The sequence below is a fragment of the Arachis ipaensis genome, chromosome B7, assembly GCF_059453495.1.
Source record: "Arachis ipaensis isolate K30076 ecotype BB chromosome B7, ASM5945349v1, whole genome shotgun sequence".
NCBI lineage: Eukaryota > Viridiplantae > Streptophyta > Magnoliopsida > Fabales > Fabaceae > Arachis > Arachis ipaensis.
Genome location: NC_142442.1, coordinates 75,654,039 through 75,667,415, shown reverse-complemented (window position 1 = coordinate 75,667,415; position 13,377 = coordinate 75,654,039). Strand labels below are relative to the sequence as shown.

The following is a 13,377-nucleotide window of genomic DNA, read 5'->3' as shown; positions in this document are numbered from 1 at the left end:
CACGACGGAATCTGCGGAAATCACACGGGAAGTAGGAGCCTAGTCACGAGAACCCTACGAGCTGGCTATTACTGGCCAACGATGAGAAAAGACTGTAGCGACAAGGTACAACACTATGATGTATGCCAAAGATGCGCACCACTCATCCACAACCATGCCGAACTCCTGCACACATCAAACGTCAGCTGGCCATTTAATAAGTGGGGATGGATATACTCGGCCCGTTCCCTATCTTGACGGGGTAGGTAAAATTTTTACTTGTAGCCATCGATTACTTCACAAAGTGGGTTGAGGCGCAGCCCCTCGCAAAAATCACAGCCGAAAAATTACAAAATTTCATATGGAAGTTGATAATATGCAGATTTGGTTTACCTAGGGAAATCATATCTGATAATGGTAGGCAGTTCACAGATAGGAAAATTGCATCATATCTTACAGATTTACACATTAAGCATCATTTTTCCTCTGTCGAGCACCCGCAAACCAACGGGCTCGCAGAAGCAGCTAACAAAGTTATCTTGTAGGCATTAAAAAAGAAATTAACAGATGCCAAGGGACGATGGGCCGAGCTCATACCAGAAGTAGTATAGAGCTATAACACGACACCACACACAACAACGAATGTAAGCCCGTTCCGACTAGTGTACGGCGCGGAGTGTATGATACTAGTCGAAATTAGCCAAGGGTCCAGCAGAACTGAATACTTCAACGAACAAGACAACTCGGCAGACAGAGCAACCGAGATCGACCTAATTGATGAAAAACGCAACCTAGCTAGACTAAGACAGCAAGCAATGCAAGCGATGATAAGGAAACAATATAACAAAAGAGTAAGACCAAGAATACTACAAGAAGGAGACCTGGTCATGCGAGGGATGGAAAAAATACGGAAACCACCAGGACAGGGAAAGTTAGCCGCAAATTGGGAAGGCCTTTTTCGGATCTCTAAAGTTATCGGAAAGGGGGCGTACTGCCTAGAAACGTTAGAAGGAATACGCCTCCCCAACATTTGGAACATTTCATCCCTGAAAATGTATTACAGTTAAATTCTTTCTTCAATGTAAATGTGAGTTGGCCAGTTACTCTTTTTCCTGATCGCGAGGTTTTTCCCTAAGGAGGGTTTACTCGGACAGGTTTTAACGAGGCCGACCATCTCATGTACTAAGCAGTTCAACAAAATTTTCAGCTTATTCAAATCTTCAAAGCATCTCAACAACTTAACAAAGCCGACCTCATAAAGTCGGATACGTCAATGGAACTTAAGAAATATCAAATGTTCACAAAAGCAGCTAGCATACGAGCTAAGCAATATTCACAAACATAAAACACCGACAAACACACCGACAAACAAAGTCGGAAGCAAAGTTCAAAACATTCTAACTTAAACAAAAATACAATAATGCAACATAAAAACCTCCATCAAGGAGGAGGAACACTCTCGGCCTGGTCTTCGACACCTTCATCATCAGCAAGCTGACCATTAACAACAATCTTTGCAACATTCAATTTCCTAATGTCAAAGTCAGGGGCGAACAATGAAACATGACTGACAGCACGATCGAATCCGGCCACAAACATGTCCATCCTTTCCTCCTCAAGCTCATTCAGACGAGCAGTCATTTCGCCCTTAACCTTATCATTTTTCTTAAAATCATCCTGGAGCAGCCTGATCTGCTCCTGAAGACGTCCCACTTCGTCTTCTTTCTCTTTCTTCAACAATCTTATCTGTTCCTTCAGATCCACCACTTCATCTTCTTTTTCTTTCACCTTAGCAGTGACATCACTTACGGCTTTCTCCTTTTCCTTCAATAAGCGTTCAGAGGACACAGCTCTTTCAATCAAAACCTGCTGCTCCAAACTTAACAGCTCGGTCGTGCGGCCAACGCACAGCAACCGAGAAGCAATAATCTACATAAAGCACAAATTTTCAGCATACCTATAAATGAACGAAAACAAAAAGAACATAAGTAGAAAATATACCTGGATGAACTTGCCCATTCCCTCAAGTCCTACACAACGAGTAAGCGCCATATCCCCAGGAAACTGGAAAACCCGATCGGCAAGATCGGCAAGGGGGAACTGATCGCTCCAGAGTGAATGAGGATTTGCACCAGGCAGGAAACCATGCAACCGACGTTGCCAATCAAAGACAGACTTCACATCAATGTTCTGATCACCTTCGAAAATCACTTCCAGCAAATTCTCCGACGCAGTTTTTCTTCTCTTTGGAGAAGGAGGAGCCTGAGCAGCAGAAAATGTAGCATCCTCAGCAGTCTCCTTTACAACCCCAGATGCATTACCACCCTTTTCACCTTTCTTCTTCACCCCAGAAATTTGGCAGAATTCAAATTGGGCATCTTGCTACCTGTAGACAATAAGAAAGTCAATAAAAATATATCATAACGATATAAATACTTGCGAAAATAACAGTACCTATATACAATTTCAGTCCTTCAAAATCATTTTCTGCATCATATTTCAATAAATCGGGGATAGGCAAACACTCCCCAGCGGCGAAATTTTCAATCAGAAATTCCAACAAACAGTCCTCTTCCTCGCTCATTTCATCAGCCTCAAGAATTTGTAACGGCTCCGAACACCAGTGCAAAGGAAACTTTTCTATCATTTCTTCATCAAGGAAAAAGGGATACATGGCCTCTAAAGCACGTATTTTTATAAACATAGACTTGAAATTTTTAAAGGAAGATTTGTAAAGCAGAAAGAGAGAGCGACCGAGAAAACTACTCAGAAAAACCCAAAGCCCCTTTCGAACCCCCTTAGACTGGAAAAGAGAAAAGAAAACATTCAATGAAGGAGCAACACTTAAAAAATCCATCAAAACTTCAAATGCACGCAAGAACGCCCACGAATTTGGATGTAACTGTGAAGGGGCACAGTTAAGCTGAATCAAAACTTTGCATTCAAAATCTGAAAACGGGAGCTTCACATGCAGCTCAGTTAAACAAGGAAAGACGAAGACCGAAAGAAAATATACAAGACAGATAGAAGACAAGAAGACTAACCTTTGGAAGACATGGTCCCTCACTCACCAAACACTTTTTGCAAAAACTGAAGACTTGTATTGAAAACCACATACATTCAATTACAACCCACTACTTTAGTGGGAATTTGATAAACCAATAAGTTACGCGCCCAGAAAGGAAACGGTCAAACTCTATTATCGCTAAACGTGTACATTAATTGCGGCCTAGTTAACAAAGCGACGAAAAATTCCTTTTCCAAAAATTAAAATGTATGTTCAAAAATTCGTTCCTGAAAAAAACCGGTCTGAGTTTTTGGCCCAAGCTTGTACGCTCGTTGAGCTTGGGGGCTTAACCATTTAACCTCACTGCGCCGAGGTATAGTTCCAACGAAAAGCTCAACTTGCTGCATACACCAAGTCAAGCTTGGAGGCTCTGTACTGTACCCAAGAATCTCGGCTCCATCCGAGCTATACCTCAACGCAACGGTTGTTTCTCAAACTGCTCATATACTCGAATCTCGGAACCAGCATGCATGCCATCATATCCGGTTATCCACTCATCGAAATCTTGAATCACACTGACCGTTCAGACTACACGCTGAACTTATAAATCCGAAGAGGAGAGTTGAATAAGATCCAGCACAAATACCTCGACTCAACAGGGCTATTCAGTCTCTAAGTCCACTCAAAATTACTTATATACGACCTTGTATATTCGACTTTAGTTTCGTTTATTCTATTATTAACTTGAGCGTCGGAGTCCCTTTTGCAGGTACTATGTTCGGATTCGTTCGAGTTCACAAGAATAACGTCAGCTCTGGAGTACTCGCTGGATAACCGGACTGACGTATAGATTAAACACAGTATCCTTGCAAGAACACCTTTCTTCATATATCATATTATAATAATTAGCAGGAATAAAATAATGATTTTTTTATGATATTTTTAATTTGAACTAATCTATTTGGTATCTATTTTTTTCTTAAACAAATTAATTAATGAGTTAATCATTCGACTAACACAAATGGATTTGGAGTAAAATATCAAATTAAAATGTGATAAAGTCATACCATAGTAATATAAACGACCGATCGAACGAAAAAATAAAACAACTATTCATCATTAATTTTCATGCATTTACACTCACATGTAAACTACATTCATCCTACGTAATATTTATATGATGTCTGTACACTACATACAGATCTTATTACAAGGTATTTCTCGCTTTTTATTCTATATTAAAATCAAGGCAAGCAATTAAGCGAGAAACTTGAATGTCTTATGTTAGATATCAAGAGAGAACGGCTTCCGTCAAAATCCTGATAGAGGACCTTGAATCTTGTCCATGTCCTTCCTGTGCTAAACTAAAAATAGCAAACTAAGAGAAAGAGCCAACCTCTTCTAAGCACAGTAGTGCGACGATTCTCCACCATCACTGCTACAGTAACAGTAACATAGGCCATTATTGTTCTGGTTAAGGCACACTATGACTGAGACGACGCTACCACCAAATAAGGCGTGTTGTTGAAGGTGTGGGCGAGGCCACTGGTAACCGCCTCAGCGGTCAAGAAGCTATCTTCCCGCAAGTGCTCGAAGGCCCGGTGCTTGAGAGTCTCGAACATGAGCTCGGGCTGGTGCTGCATGGCTCGGAGGACGTCTCCGCACGATGGCCCCGACACGGCACTGGTGACAGCAAAGCCCTGAGGACCGTCGCTCTGTGAAACCCTAACAACGCTGGGCCCACCGAACAAGTTGTGGAGTCCTCCAAGCGCCTCCTGGTAAGCCCCTCCCAAGAACATTCCCAGGTAGTACTTATGTCCATCACCAATTTCATGCAGCGGCAGGCTCGACTCGCCGTTGATAAACCTGTCAACCTTGCCGTCGCTGTCGCATGTCAAGTCCGAGAGCACACCCTTCACGGCGGGCTTCTCGTCGAGCCTGTGTATGGGTAGTATGGGGAACACCTGTTGGATACCCCAGAAGTCGGGAATGGAAGTAAACACCGACATGTTCACGTGGTATGTTCTCACTGATTCCGATTCCTCCGCCGTCGCTACGGCCTTCCTCACCACATCATATAACCCGTCAATGCCCGCTAGTTCCTCCATACCCAATGAGCCTTCCTTGAACTCATCCAGGCATCGCTTCTTCATTTCTTCGATGTAGAGCAGGCAAGCGTCATGCTCGCCTCTAATGGCGGTAGCGCAGAGGTTGCGGTAATCGGCATGAACGCCCTCTGATAGACCCTCCAGCAAGTACTGTAGTCCGAGCAGGGAAGACAGCGCATTGGTGGTTGCTGCATTGCTGCTGTTGCCACCAAATGCTTCAAAAACCAACACGGATTGATGGGACACAATGGCCCTCCCACTTTCGCTGCAGATTACAGGGTGCTTAACGGACCTTTTGTCGCACACACGCTGAACTGCTTCAACAACAGCTGCGGCGTACTCTTCAAGGCCGTACCCAACAGACACGTCTGAGTCGCTGGATTTGGAGCCATTATAATCAATTCCAAGGCCTCCTCCGATGTCTATGACTCTCATGTTAGCTCCCATACGAACCAGCTCACAGTATATCTGTGCAGCCTCCGAAACTCCATCGGCAAGGAGTGAAGTGGATGGGATCATGGAGCCAATGTGAAAGTGCAACAACTGCAGGCAATCAAGCATGCCCAAGCTTTGAAGCTTCTTCACAACCCTCACAATCTGAGCGGTGGTTAACCCAAACTTGCCCTTCTCTCCCGAAGTGGACCCAAAGTGCCCCGAATGCTTGGTCCTCAGCTTGGCCCGGAAGCCAATCACTGGTCTGATGCATAGCTTTTTGCTGAGATCGATTATCATGTCAAGCTCTTCCTCTTGCTCCAGAACAATCACGGTGTTCAAGGCAAGCTTCCTTGCAACCAACGCAAGGGAAATGTATTCTGCGTCTTTGAATCCGTTGCAAACAAGAAGACCTTCTGCGCTGCCTTTGCACAAACAGCTCATAGCCAACAGCAGCTCTGGCTTCGACCCAGCCTCCAAACCGAACCGGAACGATGAACCGAATTTCACGATGTCCTCCACGATGAACTGGTCCTGATTGCACTTCACCGGGTAGACCCCCTGATAGTGAGAGCCGTATCCGCGAGACTGGATCGCGTAGTCGAAGGCCGATTGAAGGGATTCGAGGCGGTTCTTGAGGATATCGGGGAAGCGAACCATGAGAGGCAGCTGTAGGCCGAGACCGCCACATGAGATGGAGTCGGTGGCTTTCTTCACGATCTTGAGCAGATCAATCTCCTGGTGACCCAGCGTTGCGGAGCCGTGGGGGCACACCGCCACGTTCCCGGAGGAGTTCACCGTAAAATACGGAGCACCCCACCCGTGGATGTTGTAGAGCTCCGCCGACATGGATGGAGACCAATGGGAATTGATCTCGCCGGTTGTGAAGGAAGGTGCGGCAGATGGAAAGGTGATCGGTGCTGGAAAAGAGAGGCCCCCGGTGAATGCAAAGGCGGGACATGGTAGAGGTGCCGCATCAACACAACACGCCAAGGCCGGCATCTCTGTTTTAGCGATTATAAAAAAAAAGACTTGTTTAATGTGGGGGCTACAATAATAGCCGCCGAGGCCACCGCCACTGCCTCGGCCTCCCACTTGGAAAAGTAAAAGTGAAAGATATAATGAGAACGGAGAGGTTTGTTCTTGTTAACAAACGAAGTAAATAGATATATGATAAATAATATAAGGTAACTGATGAAACAGGTTTTGATGGGTTAGGTTTAATAATGGATGATTTATTGAAAGTGGAACGGGACGAATGAACCAAAAAGGGAGAGAAAGAGAAAGAGAAAGAGAACCGAATCCGAATATTGTGGAGAGATCAAAATGGTGTGAATTCTGAAACGATAATGTAGAGAGAAATGAAGGGAGGGAATAACGGAAAAGGAAACACAACACAATCAAATTAGTAACTTTTATGTATAGCAAATGAAATGAGTGATTCGAATTACACAACCAGCATTGCTAAGGAGCTAATATATTTTGTAATTTATAATAATTAATTAGTTATTATTAATATTTTTAATAATATAAAATTATATATAATGATATAAAATTATACTTTCTTTTTTTATTGATTAAATACTGTTGGTAAAAAATAATTGAATTCGAAAAAGAAAGTTATTCGAATTATTAAGTAAACTTTTAGAAGAGGAGTAAGTGTCGAAGGAGATATATTTGGGAGATTGAATAAGAGTTCGATTAGCTCAGTAAATCGGGGAGTTACTCGAATCAAGAAGATCGAAGATTCTTAAAATCAAAGGTTATTTAGCAGCCGTTACATGGCAATAGAGCAGGAATAGCTACCCGTGTTTTCGCGCAAGTGTGATTTTCATTTCAACCTGATCAGTTAAGGAAATTGCTATAAATACTAGAAGACTCGAAGTCACAAGGGTTGGAACTTTGCTTCAAAAATTACTCACGCACACTCACATCTCAGCGAATTTTTGAGTCTACTTCGAGTCAATTTTCTATAGGGTTCCTTCAGCTTGTTTTTACTTTCCACTTACATTTTCTGCAAATTTTACCTTTTTAGAAAATTTATTTTTCAAGCAACATTTAATTTCCTTATTCAATTTACATATTTTCCAGTACTTTTATTTCTAAAATTCGAAGTCCTTTGATTTAATCGAAGGCATTTTATTGCTTTATTTTGATTCAATGCAATCATTTTAATTCCAATCAATTTTATCTTCAAAACCTTTTACTTTTATTGTCTTTTCAGCTTTGATTTCAAATCTTGTCTAATTCGAAGAACTTTGATACACTTCTAGAAAACTGGTACTCACAAAAAAGAGGAGTTAGTTTCGCTCCCAAACCATTAGAATCGAACCACCATCGATTTGCTAAAAATCGACAAAACTAATTGGCACATTCGGTGGGACAGTTTTTAAATTTGAAGTGTGTCAAATAATTTTGATGTTATGTATGCAATTAAGAAGTGGAAGAGTTGTTCACATGGCTGATGAAGTGTCGAATGTGAATGGTGGTTCATTTACTAATGACAGTACACCAATAATTGTACAACATTTGGACGTTACTTCACATTCTGAAAGGTTGGTTATCAGTGAAAGTGTGGCGGTTGCAAATGTGTAGGCTGGAAATAACGGACGTAATACTCATCCACGTGGTAATCTACCACATTCAGCCCCAAGTAACTGCTGGTTGACCTCTTTATGGCCTGCCTCCTGGCTATACTCCGCTAGTGAGTAGTTTTGTTCCCCTGATCTAATTTGGGAGTGTTAATGGAGTAAATAATGTTCAAAATTCACAACAGCAATCTGAGTTTTCTCGAGATTATAATGTGGGTTCTACATCGAATGCTTCTAATTCAATAGCAGTATTTCGGCAACATGTAGAAGAAAGTCATCATGATTTGGTCAATTTATTGACTCAGCAAATGACCAAAATTCTGAATCCTATGATGGCTGATCACGAATCGAAATTTGATCGTTTTGCAAGGCAAGTCGAGCGAATTGCTCGAATTGTTGATTATGATGAAGGAGAAAGGCAAAATGTCAGAGAAAATAATGAGGGTTTTAAAAATTTATTTCAAAATGAGAATGATGTTTTTAGAAATAGGGAAAATCCTCAAATAATTCCTCGTGGTCAAAATGTAGATGATGTCCTAGCTTGATTATGCGCCAATCAAGTCGGTGAACGTTATCAAGTTACTAAAATTGTGGAAGATGTTTTAAATAGGGTTCGATTCAATATAGGATTCATGAATCGACCCCACTTTGTGTTAGCTTTTTCTCAGAATGATCAAATGGCTGAAGTGTCAAGAGGAATGAAAAATTCTAAAATAATTATGAAGTTTGCAAGAGAATTTGGGGAGTCGACTACTGAACATGTTGCTCGATATTTGGTCGAGATTGGAAATTTAGCCAATGATGAAAGTTTGAAATTGAAGTTATTCCCTTCTTCGTTAACAAAGAATGCATTAACTAGGTTTTCGAATCTTAGACCAAATTCGATAACAACATGGGCTCTGTTAGAAACTACTTTTCATGCCCAATTTTATTGGGGTGAATTGAATGTGACAGTTACTGACTTAGTGGCTTTGAAACGAGAAGATGGTGAAATCATTGATGATTGTATGATTCGTTTCAAAAACGCTAGAAGTCGTTATTATGTATCACAACCTGAAAGTGAAGTAATAAAGATAGCGGTTATGGGGTTAGGATTTTATATGCGTCGAAAGTTACTCAATATGCATATTCCTAATTTAGCCCATTTGGCTGAAAGAGTTCGTTAGGTAGAAATTCTAAAAAAAGAAAAGCAGAAATATAAGAATGAAAGGAGGATGAAGAGTAAGTCTTTTCCTCGAAGTGAGAAAGTCGCTTATGTAGCCATGGAATCCTCTTATGAGGAGTCCGATTTAGAAGCAGAAATTGATTTGGATGAACTTAAGAAAGCCCTCCTTATGTTTGTTCTTTACTTAAGTTTTGATATTTCGAAATCTAATTAGATTTTCGATGTGTTGCTTAAAGAGAAACAACTAGTTTTTCCAGAAGGCAGGACCTTGCTTTCAGTAAAAGATTTGAAAGGAAAACCTTATCGTAAGTTTCACCAAGCAACTAGTCATTCGACTAACAATTGCGTTTATTTCAGGTATTTAATTCAAGAAGCCATCATGGAAGGGCGGTTGAAATTTGATAATGGTAAAAAGAAGATGAAAGTTGATTCTGATCTTTTTGATGCTTAAGCCAGTTTTGCTGAACCATATTTTGGTGTGAATATGGTTAGAATGTCTTATAACTTTGGTATGGCTCTAGAAAACTTTGAGTCAGATGTCCGATCTGTATACCCTGGAGCAGAAAATGGGTTGTTGGATTTTCTGGTGCAGCAAAAATTAAAAGATCGGGACGTATCTCTGTGTCCTCGATGCAATGCAGTTTTTTATGCTGAAGCCACAGCAATTTTTGAGAAGAAGATGATGAAGAAGGAATTGGCTCACAGGGAAGAGCAGGCCCATCAAAAACAACCTATTTGACGAATGGAAGGGCAAAGTTCTAGTGGTCCTTGGTGCACGAAATCACAATCACACTTTTGTAATTCCGCACAACTAACCAGCAAGTGCACTGGGTCGTCCAAAGTAATACCTTACGTGAGTAAGGGTTGATCCCACGGAGATTGTCGGCTAGAAGCAAGCTATGGTTATCTTGTAACTCTGCTTTCCTACTATCTTCTTCTTCATGCACGCAAGGCTCCTTCCATGGCAAGTTGTATGTTGGTGGATCACCGTTGTCAATGGCTACCATCCGTCCTCTCAGTGAAAATGGTCCAAATGCGCTGTCACCGCACGGCTAATCATCTGTCGGTTCTCACTCATGTTGGAATAGGATCCATTGATCCTTTTGCGTCTGTCACTACGCCCAGCACTCATGAGTTTGAAGCTCGTCACAGTCATCCCTTCCCAGATCCTACTTGGAATACCACAGACAAGGTTTAGACTTTTCGGATCTCAGGAATGGCCGCCAATAATTCTAGCCTATACCACGAAGGTTCTAATCTTAGATTAGAAACCCAAGAGATATGCACTCAAGCTATTGCAGATAAAACGGAGGTAGTTGTCAGGCACGCGTTCATAGGTGAGAATAATGATGAGTGTCACAGATCATCACATTCATCAAGTTGAAGTGCGAGTGAATATCTTAGAATAGAAACAAGCGTGATAGTGTTAATTAGATGAAAAGAAGAGAATATACAATAAATTCTGAAAACATCTATGAAGATCAGTCTTAATTAGATGAGCGGGGCTATTAGCTTTTTGCTTCTGAACAGTTTTGGCATCTCACTTTATCCTTTAAAGCTCAGAATGATTGGCATCTATAGGAACTCAGAATTCAGATAGTGTAATTGATTCTCCTAGTTCAGTATGTTGATTCTTGAACACAGTTACTTTATGAGTCTTGGTCGTGACCCTAAGCATTTTGTTTTCCAGTATTACCACCGGATACATAAATGCCACAGACATATAACTGGGTGAACCTTTTTCAGATTGTGACTCAGCTTTGCTAGAGTCCCCAATTAGAGGTGTCCAGAGCTCTTAAGCACACTCTTTTTGCTTTGGATCACGACTTTAACCGCTCAGTCTCAAGCTTTTCACTTGACACCTTCACGCCACAAGCACATGGTTAGGGACAGCTTGGTTTAGCCGCTTAGGCCAGGATTTTATTCCTGTGGGCTCTCCTATCCACTGATGCTCAAAGCCTTGGATCCTTTTTATTTTACCCTTGCCTTTTGGTTTAAAGGGTTATTGGATTTTTCTGCTTGCTTTTTCTTTTTCTTTCTTTTTCTTTTATTATTTTTTTTCGACTCTTTTTTTTTTTTGCAAGCTTTTCACTGCTTTTTCTTGCTTCAAGAATCATTTTTATGATTTTTTAGATTATCAATAACATTTCTCCTTTTCCATCATTCTTTCAAGAGCCAACAATTTTAACATTCATAAACAACAAATTTAAAAATATGCACTGTTCAAGCATTCATTCAGGAAAACAAAAATTATTGCCACCGCATCAAAATAATTAATCTGTTTTACAATTTGAAATTCATGTACTTCTTTTTCTTTTTCAGAAAACATTTTTCATTTAAGAAAGGTGATGGATTCATAGGACATTCATAGCTTTAAGGCATAGACACTAAGACACTAATGATCATGTAATAAGACACAAACATAAATAAAACATAAAGCATTGGGAACGAAAAACAGAAAGTAAAGAACAAGGAAATTAAAGAACGGGTCCACCTTAGTGATGGCGGCTTGTTCTTCCTCTTGAAGATCTTATGACGTGCTTTAGCTCCTCTATGTATCTTCCTTTTCCTTTGTTGCTTCTCTCTCATGGCCTTCTGGTCTTCTCTAGTTTCATGGAGGATAGTGGAATGCTCTTATTGAGGTCCATGAGTGGGCTCTCTTTTTTGCTCCATCCTTTTCTTAGTGATGGGCTTTTGAGATGAATATCTCCATTTCCCATGACTCGGAGGTGGAAGCTTTTGCCTTCCCTTTCCTCTTTCTAGAGGTTTCTCCGGCCTTAGGTGCCATAAATGGTTATGAAAACACAAAAAGCAATGCTTTTTTCACACCAAACTTAGAAGGTTTGCTCATCCTTGAGCAAAAGAAGAAAGAAGGAAGGAGAAGAAGAAGAAAATGGAGGAGATGGAGAGGTGTGAGTGGTTAAGAGGTGATGAGAAAGAGTATTTGGGGAAGGGTGTTATTGGAATGTGTGAAGGAGAGAGAGATTGAGTTGAGGTAGGTGGGGATCCTGTGGGGTCCACAGATCCTGAGGTGCCAAGGATTTCTCATCCCTGCACCATTCTGGCTTGTAAACTCCCCTTTGAGTGCCAATCCTGGTGTTAAACGCCAGGTTGCTGCCTATTTCTGGCGTTTAACGCCAGTTTTGTGCCATTTTCTGGCGTTTAACGCTAGTCTGGTGCCCATTTCTGGCGTTAAACACCCAGAATAGTGCCAAACTGGGCGTTTAATGCCCATTCTGCTACCCTTACTGGCGTTTAAATGCCAGTAAGCTCATCCTCTAGGGTGTGCTATTTTTAATATTGTTTTTGAATTTGCTTTGATTTCTGTAGTTGTTTTTGTGACTCCACATGATCATCAACCTAAAGAAGACATAAAATAACAATGGAAAATGGAAAATTAACACAGATAAATAAAAATTGGGTTGCCTCCCAACAAGCGCTTCTTTAATGTCAATAGCTTGACTTTTTACTGAGCTTTATTCAAAGCCTCAGTTTTGAGCATTCTTGCTCAAAATTGCTTTCAAGATAATGTTTGATTCTTTGTCCATTAACAATGAACTTTTTGTCAGAGTTAGTATCCTGAAGCTCAACATATCCATATGGTGACACACTTGTAATCACATATGGTCCCCTCTACCGAGATTTTAATTTCCCAGGGAATAATTTGAGCCTAGAATTAAAAAGTAGAACCTTCTGTCCTGGTTCAAAGACTCTAGATGACAGTTTCTTGTCATGCCACCTTTTTGCTTTTTCCTTATAAATTTTTGCATTTTCAAAAGCATTGAGTCTGAATTCCTCTAGCTCATTCAGCTGGAGCAATCTTTTCTCTCCAGCAAACTTAGCATCCAGGTTTAGGAATCTAGTTACCCAGTAAGCCTTATGTTCCAGTTCCACGGGCAGATGACAGGCCTTGCCATACACAAGCTGGTATGGAGAGGTTCCTATAAGAGTCTTGAATGTTGTTCTATATGCCCACAGAGCATCATCCAAGCTTTTTGCCCAATCCTTTCTACGGGCAATTACAGTCCGTTCCAGGATTCTTTTTAGTTCTCTATTAGAGACTTCAGCCTGTCCATTTGTCTGTGGATGATATGG

General features: G+C 41.0%; 1 protein-coding gene across 1 annotated transcript; it reads right to left on the bottom strand.

The window, feature by feature from the left end:
- Positions 1-4,086: 4,086 nt before the first annotated feature.
- Positions 4,087-6,739, bottom strand: LOC107608339 (arginine decarboxylase-like). Its single transcript, XM_016310157.3, has one exon. The coding sequence runs from the start codon at positions 6,526-6,528 to the stop codon at positions 4,471-4,473; it is 2,058 nt and encodes a 685-aa protein (XP_016165643.1). The 5' UTR covers positions 6,529-6,739; the 3' UTR covers positions 4,087-4,470.
- Between the last annotated feature and the right edge of the window lie 6,638 nt (positions 6,740-13,377).

Coding starts and splice junctions, on each gene's coding strand:
- LOC107608339 (XM_016310157.3), bottom strand. CDS start 6,528: ATGCCGGCCTTGGCGTGTTGTGTTGATGCGGCACCTCTACCATGTCCC.